The sequence below is a fragment of the Rhinolophus sinicus genome, linkage group LG05 (genome assembly GCF_036562045.2).
Source record: "Rhinolophus sinicus isolate RSC01 linkage group LG05, ASM3656204v1, whole genome shotgun sequence".
Lineage (NCBI taxonomy): Eukaryota > Metazoa > Chordata > Mammalia > Chiroptera > Rhinolophidae > Rhinolophus > Rhinolophus sinicus.
The window spans coordinates 88,008,622-88,028,595 of NC_133755.1; the positions used below are offsets into that span (position 1 = coordinate 88,008,622).

The 19,974-nt window shown below is 41.1% G+C and overlaps 1 protein-coding gene and 1 long non-coding RNA gene across 3 annotated transcripts in view; one reads left to right on the forward strand and one right to left on the reverse strand.

The window, feature by feature from the left end:
- The window catches only part of LOC109440036 (patr class I histocompatibility antigen, A-126 alpha chain), a 221,823-nt gene that overhangs the window by 68,770 nt on the left and 133,079 nt on the right, over positions 1-19,974 (reverse strand). The gene's annotated exons all lie outside the window — the stretch shown is intronic.
- On the forward strand, positions 9,317-19,324 carry LOC141571647 (HLA class II histocompatibility antigen, DO beta chain-like). Its single transcript, XM_074332887.1, is given in 6 exon segments — positions 9,317-12,999; positions 16,072-16,341; positions 16,777-17,058; positions 17,526-17,636; positions 17,890-17,921; positions 18,083-19,324. Coding segments are annotated over 6 exon segments (990 nt in total). The 5' UTR covers positions 9,317-12,740; the 3' UTR covers positions 18,119-19,324.

The window sequence follows — 19,974 nt, forward strand, 5'->3', positions numbered from 1 at the left end:
CGGCTAACCAGCCACAGCCAACGGCCATCCACCACCCGAGCCACCACCTTTCCACGTGAGGCCAAGAGCCTGTAAAATACTTTCTGGGGCTGTGTCCCCACAATGATGTTGATCTGCCAGCAGTTCCTGAGTGTGGGCTGGGATCGTGTCTCCGTGTCTCGTGAGACCCAAGAATGGAAACACAGATCCAAGAGAGGCAAAGAGTTTTAAAAAGAGGATAGTTTATTGAAAGCAAAAAGTCAAAGCTCCGGAGGGGGTCCCGAATGGGGGTGCCCCGTGACTGAGGCAAAAGCTTGTACTTTTATACCTTCCCTTGCCAGTTTGGTGAAGGGGAGCTGTTTGAAGAAGGAAACTGTTTGAAGAAGGGAACTGACGCCTTCTAATGAAATTCTAATGAAATTTGTCTACCAGGTTTGTTCTGCTTGCCCATCCTAAAGGAATTAGCAAAGTAACACACTCTTATCTATCAGATCAGCTCCATTTGTCAGGCCAAAAAGAATTTTATGATTAACCTCAAGACCTTGTTACACTTTGTCCTTGAGCAAAGGAGTGATTTCAAAACCTGGAGTTTTAGGATATGGCTGTCTTTGTTTATTCCTCCAGGGACCTCCCTGTCTACCTAGGGACATGCTAACTATCCTGTATCAATATAAGTAGAATACAAACACAAAAATGGGGGGGAAAGAAGCCAGGCCACAGCCTCTCCCTTTGTTAGCTGTCTCCCCAGAACTGTATAGTCTCTGATAAGCCTGGGGACCTCAGATCCTCTCGCTGTAGACATTGACACTAAGCACAGAAAACAACTCAACAAAGTTTCTAACTGGACAAATCAGATGATTCAGTTCATTTTAGCTGCATCAGAGGCCACTGACGAGGGAAACTCACAGGTTGGTTTTGCTGTTTCTTCTTAGTTCCTATAATAGGCTCTATGCCATTCCTTGCTTGTGATACACGCGGCCACCGATTTCCTTTTTTGTGACAGGCTATGATGCAGGTCTGTTCTAACACCAAACAGTCATAATAAAATTCTTCAGTTATTTTGCCCCTTTGTGCATCTTATCATTATAGAGATGCTGAAAGTTGAGAAACAAAGCTTTCCTGGGTTCCCAAGTAAGGAATACAGTGCAATGGAAAAGCACTAGTTACGTGAACTTTGGTTCATTCTTTCATTACTTCATCTATATAATGAAGAATCATAATAGTATATACTATGAAGGGTTGTGATGATTCTCTCTCTTCCTCTTTCTCTCTTACTCCCACCTCCACATATTCTTTCTTTTACTTTTTAATTAATTTTTTAAAATTTATTGGGGTGACAATTGTTAGTAAAATTACACAGATTTCAGGTGTACAATTCTGGATTACATCATCTATAAATCCCACGGTGTGTTCACCACCCAGAGTCAGTTCTCCTTCCATCACCATATATTTGATCCCCGTTACCCTCATCTCCCACCCTCCGTCCCCCTTACCCTCTGATAACCACTAAACTATTGTCTGTGTCTATGAGTTTCTGCTTCTCATTTGTTTGTCTTGTTCTTTTGTTGTTTTTGGTTTATATGCCACATATCAGTGAAATCACATGGTTCTCTGCTTTTTCTGTCTGACTTATTTCGTTCAGCATTACACTCTCAAGATCCATCCATGTTGTCACAAATATTCCTATTTCATCTTTTCTTACCGCTGAATAGTATTCCATTGTGTATATATACCACAACTTCTTTATCCATTCATCTATTGAAGGGCATTTTGGTTGTTTCCATGTCTTGGCCACCGTAAACAAAGCTGCAATGAACATTGGAGCACACGTGTCTTTTTCTATAAATGTTTTCATATTTTTTGGGTAGATACCCAGGAGAGGGATTGCTGGGTCATATGGCAATTCTATGCGTAAATTTTGAGGAACCTCCACACTGCCTTCCATAATGGCTGCACCAGTCTGCATTCCCACCAACAGTGTATGAGAGTTCCTTTTTCTCCACAGCCTCTCCAACACTTGTTACTATTTGTCTTGTTGAGGATAGGCATTCTGACTGGGGTGAGGTGATATCTCATTGTGGTTTTGGTTTGCATTTCTCTGATGATTAGTGATGTTGAGCATTTTTTCATATGTCTATTTGCCATTTGTATGTCCTCTGGAGAAATGTCTCTTCAAGTCCTCTGCCCATTTTTCAATTGGGTTGTTTGTTTTTTTGGTGTTGAGTTGCATGAGTTCCTTGTATATTCTGGATACTAGCCCCTTATCGGAGGCACTGTTTGCAAAAATCTTCTCCCATTCAGTTGGTGGCCTCTTTATTTTGTCAATGGTTTCTTTTGCTGTGCAGAAGCTTTTAAGTTTCATATAGTCCCATTCGTTTATTTTAGCTTTTACTTCCATTGCCTTTGGAGTCAAATTCATAAAATGCTCTTTGAACCCAAGGTCCATAAGTTTAGTACCTATGTTTTCTTCTATGCAGTTTATTGTGTCAGGTCTTATGCTTAAGTCTTTGATCCATTTTGAATTAACTTTGGTACATGGTGACAAATAGCAGTCCAGTTTCATTCTTTTGCACGTGGCTATCCAATTCTCCCAGCACCATTTATTGAAGAGGCTGTCTTTGCTCCATTGTATGTTTTTAGCTTCTTTGTCAAAAATTATCTGTCCATATTTATGTGGTTTTATTTCTGGGTTCTCAATTCTATTCCATTGGTCTATGTGTCTGTTTTTCTGCCAATACCATGCTGTTTTAATTATTGTAGCCCTGTAGTACAAGCCAAAGTCAGGAAGTGTGATACCTCCATTATTGTTCTTTTTTCTTAAGATTGCTTTGGCTATTCGGGGTCTTTTGTGGTTCCAAACAAATCTGATGAGTTTTTGTTCTATTTCTTTAAAATATGCCATTGGACTGGGATTGCATTGAATCTGTATATTGCTTTGGGTAATATGGCCATTTTAACTATGTTGATTCTTCCAATCCATGAGCACGGAATGTCTTTCCATTTCTTGGTGTCTTCTTCAGTTTCTTTCAAAAATGTCTTATAGTTTTCAGCATATAGGTCGTTCACATCCTTGGTTAAGTTTATTCCTAGGTATTTTATTCTTTTTGCTGCAATTGCAAAAGGAATTTTTTTTTGTATTTCTTTTTCTGAGATTTCATTGTTATTATATAGGAAAGCAATGGACTTTTGTACGTTGATTTTGTAGCCAGCGACTTTACTATATTCGTTGATTGTTTCTAATAGCTTTTTGGTGGAGTCTTTAGGGTTTTCTATATATAGCATCATGTCATCTGCAAAGAGTGATAATTTAACTTCTTCATTCCCAATTTGGATGCCTTTTATTTCTTTCTCTTGCCTGATTGCTCTGGCAAGGACTTCCAACACTATGTTGAAAAGCAGAGGTGATAGGGGACAGCCCTGTTGTGTTCCTGAATGTAGAGCAAAGGGCTTCAGTTTTTCACTATTAATTATGAGATTAGCAGAGGGCTTGTCATATATGGCCTTTATTATGTTAAGGTATTTTCCTTCTATACCTATTTTATTAAGTGTTTTAATCATAAATGGATGTTGTATCTTGTCAAATGCTTTTTCTGCATCAATTGATATAATCATATGATTTTTGTCCTTTATTTTGTTTATGTGATGTATCACATTGATGGATTTGCAGATGTTGAACCATCCTTGTGCCCCGGGGATGAACCCCACTTGGTCGTGATGAATAATCTTTTTAATGCATTGTTGTATTCGATTTGCTAGAATTTTATTTAGGATTTTTGCATCGGTATTCATCAGAGATATTGGTCTGTAGTTTTCTTTTTTTGTGCTGTCCTTGCCAGGTTTTGGTATCAGGGTAATGTTGGCCTCATAAAATGAGTTAGGGAGTACTGTCTCTTCTTCAATTTTTTGGAAGAGTTTGAGCAGGATTGGTATTAGATCCTCTTTGAAGGTTTGGTAGAATTCACTAGTGAAGCCATCTGGTCCCGGACTTTTGCTTTTGGGAAGGTTTTGGATGACTGATTCAATTTCGTTACTGGTGATCAGTCTGTTTAGATTTTCCAGTTCTTCATGGTTCAGCCTTGGAAGGCTATATGTTTCTAAGAACTTGTCCATTTCTTCTAGGATATTGAATTTGGTGGTATATAGTCCTTCATAGTATTCTTGGATGATTCTTTGTATTTCTGTGGTGTCCGTGATAACTTCCCCTTTTTCATTTCTGATGTTGTTAATCAGTGTCTTCTCTCTTTTTATCTTAGTGAGTCTAGCAAAGGGTTTGTCAATTTTGTTAATCTCTTCAAAGAACCAGCTCTTTGTCACATTAATTTTTTTCTATTGTCTTTTTGTTCTCTATTTTATTTATTTCTGCTCTAATTTTTCTTATTTCCTTTCTTCTGCTAACCTTGGGTTTTACTTGTTCTTCTTTTTCTAGTTCTTTAAGGTGTAACATGAGGTTATTTATTTGGGAGTTTTCTTGTTTCTTGAGATAGGCCTGTAATGATATAAATTTCCCTCTTAAAACTGCTTTCGCTGCATCCCAAAAATTTTGGTAGGATGTATTTTCATTGTCATTTGTTTCTATGTATCTTTTTATCTCTTCTCTAACTTCTTCTTTGACCCAGTCGTTCTTTAAAAGTATGTTGTTTAATCTCCATGTATTTGTGTTTTTCCCCGCTTTCTTTTTGCAGTTGATATCCAATTTCAAAGCCTTGTGATCAGAGAATATGCTTGGTATGATTTCAATCTTCTTAAATTTGTTGAGACTGATTTTATGTCCCAATATATGGTCTATCCTTGAGAATGTTCCATGTACACTAGAAAAGAATGTATAGTCTGATGTTTTAGGATGAAGTGCTCTATAAATGTCAATTATGTCCATTTCATCTAATGTGTCATTTAGGGCTGCTATTTCATTATTTATTTTCTGTTTGGATGATCTATCCATAGCTGTCAATGATGTATTTAAGTCCCCTAGTATAATTGTGTTTTGGTCAATTTCTCCCTTTAGTTCTGTTAGTAGTTGCTTGGTATATTTCGGTGCTCCCTGATTGGGGGCATAAATATTGATGACTGTTATGTCTTCTTGTTGTACAGTCCCCTTCACCATTATGAAATGTCCATCTTTGTCTCTTGTTATCTTTTTCACCTTGAAGTCTGTTTCATCTGATATCATTATGGCTACACCTGATTTTCTCTGGGTACCATTTGCTTGGAGTGTCAATTTCCACCCTTTCACTTTGAGTCTATGCTTGTCCTTGTAGCTGAGATGTGTCTCTTGGAGACAGCATATGGTTGGGTTTAGTTTTTGATCCAATCTGCTACTCTGTGCCTTTTTATTGGTGAGTTCAGTCCATTTACATTTAGGGTGATTATTGATATGTGAGGATTTCCTGTCATTCTATCTTTAGTTTTCTGGTAAGGCTGTGTCTCCATTGTTTCTTTGCCTTTTGTTGTTGTCTATTATTTCTGTGTGGTGGTATTCTATGATGTTTCCTCTGTTTCTTCTTTTATTACAGTATATATTTCAGTTCTGGATTTTTTTGAGTGGTTACCCTTAAGTTTATGTAAAAGAAAGTTTGATATTTAGAGTATTCCATTTTCTTCAGCACGCTTACTTTCTCTATTCCGTATTCGGTTCAGGCCTTTACTCTCCCCTTTTGAGTTTTGGTTGCCACAAATTGTCCCTGTTGATGGTGGTCGAATAGCCTCCTTTAGTATTTCTTGTAGTGCAGGTCGTGTATTAGAAAATTCCCTCAGCTTCTGTATGTCTGGAAAGGTCTTTATTCCTCCTTCATATCTAAAGGATATCTTTGCTGGATATATTATTCTTGGCTCATGATTTCTCTCTTTCAATAGTTTGAATATTTGGTTCCACTCCCTCCTGGCTTGTAGAGTTTCTGCTGAAAAATCTGATGATAATCTAATGGGCTTTCCTTTGTAAGTTACCGTCTTCTTTTCCCTGGCTGCCTTGAGGATTCTTTCTTTGTCGTTGATTTTAGACAGCTTCAATACAATGTGCCTTGGAGAAGGCCTGTTGGGAATGAAGTAATTAGGTGTTCTATTTGCTTCTTGGATTCGAGGGTCCAGTTCTGTCCACAAGTTTGGGAAGTTCTTATCGACAATTTGTTTTAATATATTCTCTGTTCCCTTCTTTCTTTCTTCTCCTGGTATGCCCATTATTCTTATATTGCTCTTTCTGATGGAGTCAGAAAGTTCTTGTAGAGTTCTTTCATTTCTTTTAAGTCTCAAGTCTCTTTCTTCTTCCATCTGTGTCATTTCCAGGTTTCTATCTTCGATGTCACTGATTCTTTCCTCCATCTGGTCAACTCTACTACCTAAGCTGGTTATTTCATTCTTAATTTCTTCTATTGAGTTCTTAATCTCCAGAAATTCTATTTGGTTCTTTTTTAAAATTTCAATCTCTTTCGTAAAATGCTCATGCTGTTCTTTGATTGTGTTTCTGAGTTCATTTAACTGCCTATCTGTGTTTTCTTGCATCTCATTGAGTTTTTTCAGAACTGCAATCTTGAATTCTCTGTCATTTAAGTCACATATTTCTGTATCTTTAAGTGCCTTTTCTGGAGATTTTTCACTTTCTTTCTGAGCTATCTTGTTGCCTTGGTTATTCATGGCAATTACTGGTTTACTATTTCTCTTCCTAGACATCTACAGGAGTGGCTTCTGCAACAGGTTGATAGGAAGCGTTCTATAAATGTCAATTATGTCCATTTCATCTAATGTGTCATTTAGGGCTGCTATTTCATTATTTATTTTCTGTTTGGATGATCTATCCATAGCTGTCAATGATGTATTTAAGTCCCCTAGTATAATTGTGTTTTGGTCAATTTCTCCCTTTAGTTCTGTTAGTAGTTGCTTGGTATATTTCGGTGCTCCCTGATTGGGGGCATAAATATTGATGACTGTTATGTCTTCTTGTTGTACAGTCCCCTTCACCATTATGAAATGTCCATCTTTGTCTCTTGTTATCTTTTTCACCTTGAAGTCTGTTTCATCTGATATCATTATGGCTACACCTGATTTTCTCTGGGTACCATTTGCTTGGAGTGTCAATTTCCACCCTTTCACTTTGAGTCTATGCTTGTCCTTGTAGCTGAGATGTGTCTCTTGGAGACAGCATATGGTTGGGTTTAGTTTTTGATCCAATCTGCTTCTCTGTGCCTTTTTATTGGTGAGTTCAGTCCATTTACATTTAGGGTGATTATTGATATGTGAGGATTTCCTGTCATTCTATCTTTAGTTTTCTGGTAAGGCTGTGTCTCCATTGTTTCTTTGCCCTTTTGTTGTTGTCTATTATTTCTGTGTGGTGGTATTCTATGATGTTTCCTCTGTTTCTTCTTTTATTACAGTATATATTTCAGTTCTGGATTTTTTTGAGTGGTTACCCTTAAGTTTATGTAAAAGAAAGTTTGATATTTAGAGTATTCCATTTTCTTCAGCACGCTTACTTTCTCTATTCCGTATTCGGTTCAGGCCTTTACTCTCCCCTTTTGAGTTTTGGTTGCCACAAATTGTCCCTGTTGATGGTGGTCGAATAGCCTCCTTTAGTATTTCTTGTAGTGCAGGTCGTGTATTAGAAAATTCCCTCAGCTTCTGTATGTCTGGAAAGGTCTTTATTCCTCCTTCATATCTAAAGGATATCTTTGCTGGATATATTATTCTTGGCTCATGATTTCTCTCTTTCAATAGTTTGAATATTTGGTTCCACTCCCTCCTGGCTTGTAGAGTTTCTGCTGAAAAATCTGATGATAATCTAATGGGCTTTCCTTTGTAAGTTACCGTCTTCTTTTCCCTGGCTGCCTTGAGGATTCTTTCTTTGTCGTTGATTTTAGACAGCTTCAATACAATGTGCCTTGGAGAAGGCCTGTTGGGATTGAGGTAACTAGGTGTTCTATTTGCTTCTTGGATTCGAGGGTCCAGTTCTGTCCACAAATTTGGGAAGTTCTCATCGACAATTTGTTTGAATATATTCTCTGTTCCCTTCTTTCTTCTCCTTCTGGTATGCCCATTATTCTTATATTGCTCTTTCTGATGGAGTCAGAAAGTTCTTGTAGAGTTCTTTCATTTCTTTTAAGTCTCAAGTCTCTTTCTTCTTCCATCTGTGTCATTTCCAGGTTTCTATCTTCGATGTCACTGATTCTTTCCTCCATCTGGTCAACTCTACTACCTAAGCTGGTTATTTCATTCTTAATTTCTTCTATTGAGTTCTTAATCTCCAGAAATTCTATTTGGTTCTTTTTTAAAATTTCAATCTCTTTCATAAAATGCTCATGCTGTTCTTTGATTGTGTTTCTGAGTTCATTTAACTGCCTATCTGTGTTTTCTTGCATCTCATTGAGTTTTTTCAGAACTGCAATCTTGAATTCTCTGTCATTTAAGTCACATATTTCTATATCTTTAAGTGCCTTTTCTGGAGATTTTTCACTTTCTTTCTGAGCTATCTTGTTGCCTTGGTTATTCATGGCAATTACTGGTTTACTATTTCTCTTCCTAGACATCTACAGGAGTGGCTTCTGCAACAGGTTGATAGGAAGCGGTCTTTCTTTTGTTTTCCAGGACTTGTTGGTAGAATGTTTTATTTTTTCTCCAACTGCAGCTTATTTTTCTTCTCCCACACAGTAGTGCTATGTTTTCTCTGCACTATTCCAGCTTCTCACACAATGGGGGGATTCCCTGGGAGATGGGCTTCTCCTTTGTTAATAGTTCATCTACGTCACAGGGCACAGTGTCCCGGTGGGTATGCAGAAAGCTTTTGATGCTGCAAAGCTCTTCCAGCTCCAGATTCAGCATCCGTATGTTTCAGCAGTTCTGTTTACTCCTGCAGGGATCTTCCCAGATAGGTGGGGCCAGGGGCGGGGTGAGTTGTGAGAGGTGGCCCAGAGCAATGGCAGCGACCACCACCACAGCCCGTCCTGCTTCCACAGCTCCCTCCCCTTTGCCGGAACTAGTTGGGCTGCGAATTTGTGTCTGCGGTCCACAGTTCTCAGAACACAAATATTCTGTTCTTTGATCTGACACTGCTACTGTTCCTCTTCTAGTACCCGGGCAGGTGGGGGCGGGGCGAGCTCTGGGATGGTCGGGAGGGGGTGGCTATTCTCCGTGCCTAAGTCTCCGTTCTCTGCTCGGCAGTGAGGGCTTAAACCATCGTTTTCAGCCTTCTTCCCTCAGTCTTTTCTCCGAGGTCTCTGCCATGAGCGTTGGGTTCAGCCGTGTTATATGCTGTCCCCTCAGCCCTGTGGGCCACAAGTGGAGCCCTTGCAGTCCGAGTTCTTCCCTCTCCCGCAGCTGCGGTAGTTCCGGGAGGCAGCGAGCTCGGAGCACTGAGCTAGGTCTGCGTCCTGCGCCTGCGCGGCTCCGTCTCCGCACTTCTCCCTTCCCTTCTCCCCCGCTAGTGCGATTCTTCCACCTATAGGTGATTTCGGTAGTGGGCCTCTTCGTCTTGCCTGTCTGCTGTGCAGGGAGTCCTTTGTGGAGTTTTTGTTCGATTCATTGTAAATTCCAGGGGAGCTTTACAGAGGCTCACCTCACGCTGCCATTTTTTTAACCCACATATTCTTTCATACAGTGCTTAGAAAACTTACTCATAATAAGCAATCAGCAAATATTAGTTCTTATTGTGATGATGTAGGCAAGTCGGACCTTAGTGTTGATGGGCCTGGGACACATTTGCCCCAGCAGTAAGAAAAAGCAGCCGTCCTAACTTTCTGGATCTTCATTCATACCTCCCCCCATCCCACAAAATGTTCTCTCACCACCTCTTGGCATCTGGGAACTGCTTCTCTTCCCAGAAGTACAAGCCCCCATTTAATCTATATTCTCTAAGCCCCATTCTTTCTCCTCTCCTCATGGACTCTCTTTTATCTCTGAGAGAAGCTGCAGAAGCCCAGCCAGGGTACGGCCTGCCAAGGAGAGAAAACAGGCTTAGACTTATGCCTCATGTCCTCTCGTGCTTCTACTACTTCTGATAACCTCACTCAATCAGCCTCAAGTCAAATGTTTTTCTCCATTTCCAAATAACTTGAGATACATGGGAAAGACTAAAGTAGGTGTGGGTAAGAAGAAGGGAGGAAGTTAAAGTTCAGTGGCTTGATCTCCTTCTAACTGCCGCCTTTTTACTCAGTTTCACACATGGCCTCCCAAATGGGAGCAACACAACCACCCACCTCTAGAAGAAGTACTCCCAGTCATGGGTCATATGCTTTGTATGCAGTGTCTACCATTTTCTGGCCCATGGTCGGTCTTCTTATTCATGAATATTCAATTCTACCTGAGGGATGTGGTGGGGGTGGGTCAACATTTCTGTTCCTGTCCTATATTAGTTAGGCTAAGTCAGGCCAGGCTGCGGTAACAAACAACACACAGTGCCTTAAGTAAGCAAAAGTTATCTCTCATTCATATAGCATCTGTTGTAGGTTTGAGTGATTTTCAGGGTGGCTGCCTTCCATGACGATTCAGCTAATTAGACTACTTTTATATTCTGATTCCACCATTTCAACACAAGGCTGTCTTGGTTGACTTGGTAGGGGAGGAGAAGAAGAATCATGCAATGATATAATAGTTAAATTTTTGATCGAGGACTTTTTGTTCACTAACCATGGGCTAGAACCAGTCACATAGTCCCAGCGACTAGGAGGTATCATTTTCCATATACCCAGGAAGTAGAGGAAACCTTGAACACTAGGGATGTCTTCCACACCACTCCATCTGTTTCTTTACCTATCATGAACTCCAAGAGAAGAAATTATTATTCTGAGTGGTCAGATTCCAGGGTAGGGCGTGTTCACTAAGAGTGCATCAGAGTACATTAAAAGGTTACATAGTTGCATTTCTCTTCTCTTTTCTGAACCCCATTTCTGCTATCTTGAAGAGTCCCTTTGTGACCCAATCATCTTTCTTCTTCCCACAGTATTACTCATGTGCTTGGAAGTTCTTAATCCTTTAGGATTTACACTTGGCAAATGATACATGTAGGATTTAAGAGGGAACATGAGACCTTGCTTGGGGTCTTATGCTTCAGAGAAGCTTACCATAAAACTCTTTGGCATGTCAGGGATTTGACCAGCTAATAATAAACTTTTGATTTACAATTTGCTATTACTATTTATGGGTAGAGCTTTCCCGAGGGCATCCCAGCATATTTGGTAAGGCATAAATCAAGTATTTCTGGGTCGCCTGGTCAACTACCACCATAATCCCATCTTACATACCCATCAAAGCATGTGTTTCTTTAGGGAAGTGAAGAAGCAAAAAAAAAAATTCTATTGTATCTTCTCCCATTCAATAAAGTAGTGTGCATATACTTATTTATTGTGGATAATCAGTCATTTTAAAGGGATTCCAGATAAACTTTTTTGTTTCACTGTTTATCTCCTCTCTATTATCCACATGTACTGGGTATTTTGAATTCCTAAATTTTCCGTTTGTCAGGCCAATTGCATCAAATATCAACTTCATCACGAGCTCTTTCTAGACAAAGTTGTTAGAGTTTAGCCTTTTTGTGTGCTCCAACATTACAAATTTATTCATTCTTCCTGACAGTATAGGGGATTGTTTCCCCGACACTCCACATAGGTTATACATTTCTTGAGGACAAGGGACTTGTCTGTTCAATCACTGCACAGCCCATAACATTGAGCATGGATAGCTCTGTGCTAAATACATGATAATGCACTTATAATCCACTTTGGTGAAGAGGAGTCTTGCTCTCCTTGGTTATCAAGTATATTTTCTTGCAGCTCATTTTTAGCAGAAGATCTTATCTTATTCTAAATTGAATCCATTGAAAGTCATACAACTGGAACTTCCTCATTCCCATCTTTCTTACTCCAAATCTTTCATTCTTACTCCATTCTTGTATCTGAAGAAGCGTTCCTTTTTATTGCCAAGCCTGACAATCGTTCTTATTCTTGAATTCCAGTCAGCATTCTTTTTTCGGGGTTGATGGTGGTGGAATTTCTCCCTTTTTCTCCTTTTTATCTTCAATTTCTATTATCTACAGATGCCTTCCATTTGCCTCAGAAACTTGTGAAGGTCTTTCCTATCTTAAAAGCAATGTTTGTTTGGTGTTGCTTTTCTCTTAAGTGACAGTCTCATCTTTTTCCTTATTTTCACTTCCAAATTCTTGAGGGACTTTTACATTAACTACTTTCGTTTTCTCATTCCCAATTTACTTTTTACTGTTTTGAAATATAGCTTTTACCTCTAACACTCCATGTCCCATTAAACGTTATTGGTGACTCACTAATTATAAAATACAATAATGTTTTCTTATATTTTATCCTTATGAACATTTTTGCAGCATTTTATTCTCTTGAGAATCCTCAATTCATGGCTTTTTTTTTTTTTTTTTGGCCCTGTTTTGGTTTATAGGAAATCATACTCTCTAGGTTATTCTCAATCTCTTCTATTTCTTCTCTGATAACTCCTCCACCACCTTCTCTGAAGTCCTGTGCTTCAGAATGCTGTCTACTTTCTTCTTAATTAACACACCTTGTGTTGGCAATGCAAACCACCCCATAGGAAGGGAGACATACTTGGTGAGGACAGGCCAGGGACACTGCAAAATGAGGATAGCAGGGTACATAATAAACAATGTGCTCAGTTCTTCTAGGACCACCTACTGTGTAGAGTATTTTTTTCTTTTTCTCATAGCCCATTTTCCACGTAGCTAAACTACTGTCAGGGATTCCACAGGTAAACAATTCTCGAGTAGTATAACACATTTATGAAAATATTCTACCCAGAACCTAATGATGCAAAACTTCTCTATCTTGATTGGTTGTCAGTGTGGGAAGTTTCCAATCCTGGGTAGGCCAGGAAGGTATACACTTAATGAATATGTTTTGCCTGAGTGTGTGGGGGCAAGCCCCATTCTGAAGAGGTTGATGATTTTCCTGTCTCATTTTTTTCCTTCCAGAATGGTTTCTGGGTGGGTTCCCTGGGTGGTGGCTCTGATAGTGAATCTGATCAGGCTGGATTTCTCTGTGACTCAAAGCAGAGACTCTCCAGGTAAGAACAGAGGGATTTTTTTTCAGGTGTGTATGCAAGAATTGGCATGGGGGAGGGATGCCTTTCCATATAGGTCCAGGGTATAGACCAGACTGGACATGGCTTCTGGCTTCAAAGACAGTGTTCTCCCTTTGATGAGAAGTGTTTCTTTACTCTTTACCACATGTAATGGACTGCAGAGAAAGGGACTTCCTATACCAGAACCACAGATTCAAGGTGTCGGGAGGCAGGAAGAAGGGAAACATTTTGTCTTGTTTAGGGTCCTTGTTGGATCAATGCCAGTTAGGAGAACTGCAAAAATGGAGGCAGTCTGAGACTAACTGCCATTCTTCAGCCCCGAGTTTGCTCTGATGATTGTGACTGTTTCTGTATTTATCCAATTGGACTATACATGAACAAAAGAAATTGGAAACAAAGATTGCTTCTTTTGGCATCTGTTAAGCCCCTATTATATGGTCAGAATTGTACCAAGCAATTTTGAGAAATAAGAGTTGAATACGTTATTCTTGTCCTCAGGTTACTGGGTACATGTATTTATTGCTGTTATTCTTCTAGCTGACGAGATAGGCTATGCAAACATGAAGCAATATTGCACTATGAAACATATTTATCAGCAGAAAACAGGATCTAATGAACTAAAAACAAAACCTCTTTGAATGTCAAAGTCTCATTAAATACAAAAGAGGAACAAACCTGGGGGAGGGTGCGTGGGAGAAGATCGTTATTCTTAGAGAAAAGAAAACTTTCTGAGCATATAATGCCCATTAAACAACACAAATGAAAAAAAAATTAGCCCAGATCTTAAATCTGAACCAGATCTAAATTAAAAAAAAAAAAATTCCCCCTGATTTTGACTGTAAGAGGGAACAGAGACTAAGAGGTGAGAGCATCACACGAAATCAGCTATTGAGTGAGAGATGAGTATGGCTGACCCAGGAAGGACGCTGCCGTCCTGGCAGCTCAGCTTAGCCATTCCTGAAGGAGCCTGCTGAACTTAGAAAGGAAAGTAAATTTACAACTCAAGGCCAGTAACAACGATCTTTCAAGTCTCAACTTAGACACCATTTCTTCAGGGAGATCTTTCCTGCCAACATGCATTATTAACCCGTTTGAATTTCCTTTCATCATTGTTCTCAAGTGCATAGAATCGATCTACTCTTACCCAGTGAGTTCACAGCATATTGTAATCAGTGGTCAGTAGACTCTCTCCCCTTTTCCCTTGTCTCCATTCTCATTCCTTCTCTTCCATAAATATCCATGTGTCTGGTGTGTCTTTAAGTATGAGGGTGGCCTTTGAAAACATGTAGCATTGTTTTTTCTGTGTGTGTTTTAATAAATGTCATTGTGTATTAAACACATCCTGTTTTCTTTTCTCAGTACTATGCTTTTGAGCTCTCCCTCAGTGTTGTTGGGTGTGAACCCAAACACACTTTTATCAATGGGGAAGCAGGTCAGGGAGGGTAAGTGTCTGTTTCTATGTAAAACTACTGGATTTAGAACTAGAGCTCATAACAACTGAGACCTATCCCAGATCTATTTACCAGTGTGTCTCTTAAACTTTTCCAGATCTTCAAATCTAAGACAAATATCATGGTCTTAGTCTGTTTGAGCTGCTACAACAAAATGCCACACACAGTGTGACTGATAAACAATAGAAATTTATTTCTCCCAGTTCTGGGGTTGGGGAGTCTAAGATCAAGACTCCAGCATGGTCATGTTCTGGTGGGGGCTCCCTTCCTGGTTCATAGCTGGCCCCTTCCTGGTTCATAGCTGGCCCCTTCCTGGTTCATAGCTGGCCCCTTCTTGCGAGGTCCTCGCATGGTTGAAAGGGTGAGGGATTTCTCTGGAGCACTAATCCCGTTCATCAGGGCTCCACCCTCATGGCACCTCCCAAAGGCAGCAACTAATGATGCCATCCTCTTAGGGAGGTAGGATTTCAACATGTGAACTTTGGAGGGACATAACGTTCAGCCGTAGCACACTATGCTCTACCAGTAAGAGGCATACTTTTTCTTTCCTTTGAGGACTGATTGAATAGCTTTGGACAATTAAATTACTTTGGAGAACATGAGAAGATTAGAAATGAGGTACAATGTATGAAAGTTAATATATGGCTCAACTTAATCACTCTCAATATTAATAAAGTACTTTGAAAGTAGAAAATCATAATAGAGAATGGAATTGGATTTTTTTATTCCATCTTAGGTGGCAGTGTTTAATTTAAAAGTTCCCAAAGAAGGGTTAAGCAAACCTTATATTCCCTATCACCGTGTTGTTGCAACTACTAGATTGTAGGTATAACATGTCAGTGATGATGGTGATGATGGTGATGATGAAAGGCAACTTGAATTCATGGGTTAACATTATTTCACCCAACATCAATAGAGGTCATGAGGTTATTACCGCATTAGAGCCAACAGCAGGGATGAGGTCTCTGAATAAGAGTACAAAGGAAAAGGTCCAGACAAAATTCTTGGAGAAAACCCGTAGTGAGTTGAAGGCAGAAGGGGAGTTGATCTCACACCTACTATGTACCTACTCTGCATTTCTTTGCCCCACCTTCATTATTCTTTCACTTTCTCCAGAAAGAATGTATGGAATGAACCAGCTAAGGTCAAGAATACTAATGAATTATTCCACATGGGATATAAGTCTTTTGACTTGATAATAAAGAGAGTTCAAACCTTGGGCTTCTGAAAACCTTGTTGGAGAAACTTAGCACAGTATCTGGCAAAACATAGTCAATAAATATTTGTTGAATGAATGAATGAATGAATATTTGTTGAATGAATGTTTATGTCTCTTGGGAATCTCTTTGGTTTGCTTCTTTCGGTTACATGTCTCCTGTTTGGCTGGTCTGCAGGCTGGGCCACAGGCTTCATCCCACTAGATATCTTTGCTAAGAGGAACGAGGGTGGGGTCCAGGGATAAAAAAAGTTATTTTGGCCTATTTACTGAGGTCAAAGGCCACTTCTCAAATCCATGCAGCCTGGCATAATTTACCAGGTAGGGTTTCCTAAAGGTGGGGGCTGGTTTACAGTCTTTTTTTTTTTTTTTTTTTTGGTTTTTCAGAAGATTTTGTGACTCAGGCCAAAGCTGACTGATACTTCACCAACGGGACAGAAAGGGTGCAGCTTGTGGTCAGGTTCATCTATAACTTGGAGGGGTACGCACGTTTCGACAGTGAGGTGGGGAAGTTTGTGGCCTTGACGGAGCTGGGGCGGCCTGATGCTGAGTTGTGGAACCGTCAGCCAGACATACTGGAGAGAAGTAGAGCCGCTGTGGATGTGCTCTGCAGACATAACTACGAGCTGGGTGCGCCCTTCACTGTGGGGAGAAAAGGTGAGGGGGAGGGCAGGTCTGGTGGGTTCAGGGAGCTCCCTCGTGTGAACCTGGCCATCACTCTTCCTCCTCATGAGAAGCGACTTCCTGCTTCGGGACAAATGGATTAGGAGCAGGGGAGTCTGTGTATAGGCTCTGTCCCCAGCTGTGACTCACTCATTATCCTCACAGGTCAGGTCACTGTGACCTTGGTCCTAGGCCCCCCAGGTTCTCAGGGACTTTCAGAGCTAGTGTATCTCAACCACGAGGGGTAATGGATAAGGGGGGACTGTCTGATAAGGCCTAAATTCTCCCTGGGGGCACTGCCACATCCAGTTTCTGAGATTTCCTCACATTTCCAGTTTCCTCTTGGATGGTCTGGGAAAGAGCCTATAAAGGGCAGAGATAGTCTTTTGTGGTTTTCCTTCACAGGGTCATTTTTCTCTCCCTTTCTAGTGCAACCAGAGGTGACAGTGTATCCGGAGAGGCCCCCAAGCCTGCAGCACCACAACGTGCTGCTTTGCTCTGTGACGGGTTTCTATCCAGGGCACATCACGATCAGATGGTTCCGGAATGGGCAGGAGGAGAGAACGGGGGCCGTGTCCACTGGCCTTATTGGGAATGGAGACTGGACCTTTCAGAAAATGGTGATGCTGGAAATGACTCCTGAACTCGGAGATGTCTACACCTGCCTTGTTGAGCATGCCAGCCTGCCAAGCCCTGTGTCTGTGGAGTGGAGTGAGAACCAGTTTCTTGTACCTCTGGGCCCGACTCGGGGTCCTGCTGACTCAGTACAGGGCCTGTTACCTCCACATTCATCTTGGCACAACACTAATTCTTCTTTGCCCCGATCTGAGGGACTCAGGGCATCACTGGCGTCCTTGAGTTAGGGGGGGAGAAACCATGGCAGATACCTGTCCTTATATCTTCCAAGCAATAAGGAGGTCTAATCACCTTGTCACTTACTTCCAACGTGGGGAGCTAGTATCTTCTAATACTTTGGTCTTGGCATTAGGGGGCATTCGTATGGGCTACAAGATTCTGTAACAGAAACTTAATGGGTGAAAACCTGGGCTTCAAGGAACCATTTCTAAATTTATGTTCTCCGGATGGCATTGAATTGCTACCCAGCACAGGCTCTGGGATTTCAGGACGGTGCGCCCAATATCGGCAGCTTTTTACTAACGTGGAGCCGTTTCCCGTAGGAGCCCAGTGTGAGCACCCTGGGAGAAAGGTGCTAAGTGCAGCGGTAGCCTTCCTGTTTGGGCCCATCTTCCTTCTGGTGGGGATCGCCATTCATCTCAGGGCTCGGAAAGGTAACGGGCCTCTGGGAGCACCTGCCACTGGCCCTGGGGTTTCCCCACTTCCCACTTTCCTAATGTCAAAGATGTGAGGCGGGGAGGCTGGCTGTACTTCTCAGGATCGCTGGGATAGTCTTTTCTGAAGCAGAAACATCCGGGGTCAGCAGTGATGGAGCTCTGATAAGGCAGGTCACCCCCTACTCCTCAGATAATGACAACATTCAGTCCTAACTGGAATGTTGTGTTTCTTCCCTCTCTTTCACTCCAGGATGTGTGGAGACTCAGTTTTCTGGTGATGAGGTAATGTCTTCCTCCCTGTCTTTGGATGGCAGATCATTTTCTCAATCCCTCGGCCACAGGGAGACGTCATGGGGGTATGATGGAAGGGTGGCTGTGTCTGCTGAAGCCCTCGAATGGGAGGGTGGGGGTCTCTCATGAGACTTTTATCACTGTCCCTGCAGGTCTCAAGAGCTGTATCCCCACCACCACCATACTGAGGTCCTGACTGAAGCTTCTCGCCTGGAGCAGTACTGCGTGGTGTGGGCCCTACACTAAGTAACGGACACTCGTGAGGTCACTGCTCTGGAGTGGTCCTTTTCTGTGAGGCCTTGGAGGAGTTCTGTGTTCCGAGATCATGCATCTCTCACGTTTCCGCCCTTCTTCCTCCTGCTTGTATATGCCATGAGTCCCCATTTCCAAGGACAGTGTCCAGAAATTCCCCTAAGACCTAACTCCTTCCAGTCCCAAACTGTTCACTTTCTGTGGTCCAGCACTAAGCCTGTGAGTTGTTACACCCAAGTCCTTCTCTCCTCCAGCTTCCGTCCCCATTGTCTTCAGAAGACAGATGCTCAGCTCATCACTGTTTCCTTTTCACTATTAAAAAAAATATTTTTATTATAAAATGAAACAGATACAGACAACTACACAAAATGTATAATTTAATGGATTATTTAAGGCAAATCCACTGTAATCACCACTCAGTTAAAGAAATAGAACTTTGCCGGCCACTGCGGCCTCCATGTGCCTCAGGCCGGTCAACCCCTCCGTCCTCTCAGAGGTGATCATATGCTGACTGCCATGGTAACCCTTTCTTGGTATTTCTGTATAGTCTGTTCACTCAAGTATGAGTTCCTGGACAATATAGCTCAGTTGTCTTTTATGTCTCTTATACTTGACAGGTTTCTCCTCCATCCCTTTCTTTTCCTTAGCTGAACTTTTGACCTGCAGAGTTTTCCATAGTCTGGATTTTGCTGACTGCACACACTTGATGCAGTTTAACATATCCTGCCGTCCTCTGCATTTCCTGCAAACAGGCATCTGGCTACAGCGGGTGGATCAGATTTAGCTTTGGTTCCTTTGGAAAGTCTATGGTGGGAGAGGGGTGCGGTTTTTCACCAGGAGGCACACAACGTCTGGTTGTCTCTCTTTTTGTTATGTCGGGAACCATTGATGCTCATTGCCTCGGTCCTTTAATTCACTGGGGATTGCAGAACAGAGATATTCTATACGTCATTTCTATGCTTCATTCCTTCATTTCTATGCTTTATTGCAGTATCTTAATATAATGTTACTACATTTTAATGTAACATCGCTCTCAAAAAATGTGATGATAATCTAAGTCACTATTTTTGCTGGGATGCCCAGGTGGTACTTTCTTTAATGTCATTTAAGTTGTGTTTCTCAAATAAACCACATTCTTTCAATATGTGGCTCAAATCTTTTTTAATTTTAAGAATGTTATATTGAGTTCTACTTTTTAGTTGAACTCCAGGCCCGCCCGGTGGCTCAGGTGGTTGGAGCGCTGTGCTCCTAACTCCAAGGTCACAGGTTTTATTCCCACGTAGGCCAGTGAGCTGCGCCCTCTGCAGCTAAGATTGTGAACAACAGCTCTTCCTGGAGCTGGGCTGCCGTGAGCAGTTGGACTAGGGTGATAGGGGAGGCAGAGGAAAGGGGGGAAAAAAGAAACTCCTTTTCACCTTCTATTGAGGCCTTCTGAATCGTGTTTATTTATTCTTTTGTTCCTTCTTGTTCAGTCTTCATTACTGAAATGGATTTTTTAAAATTTTCTAATTATTTCCTGAGTACTATCACATTTCTGAAACTTTCTGATTCTTCTTAAAAATCATAAATTTTTAAAAAGTTTATTGGGGTGACAATTGTTAGTAAAGTTACATAGATTTCAGGTATACAATTCTGTAATACATTATCTATATCTCACACTGTGTGTTCACCACCCAGAGTCAGTTCTCTTTCCATCACCATATATTAGACCCCATTTAACTTCTTCTACAGCCCCGCGCCCCCTTATCCCCTTACCCTCTGGTAACCCCTAAACTATTGTCTATGAGTTTTT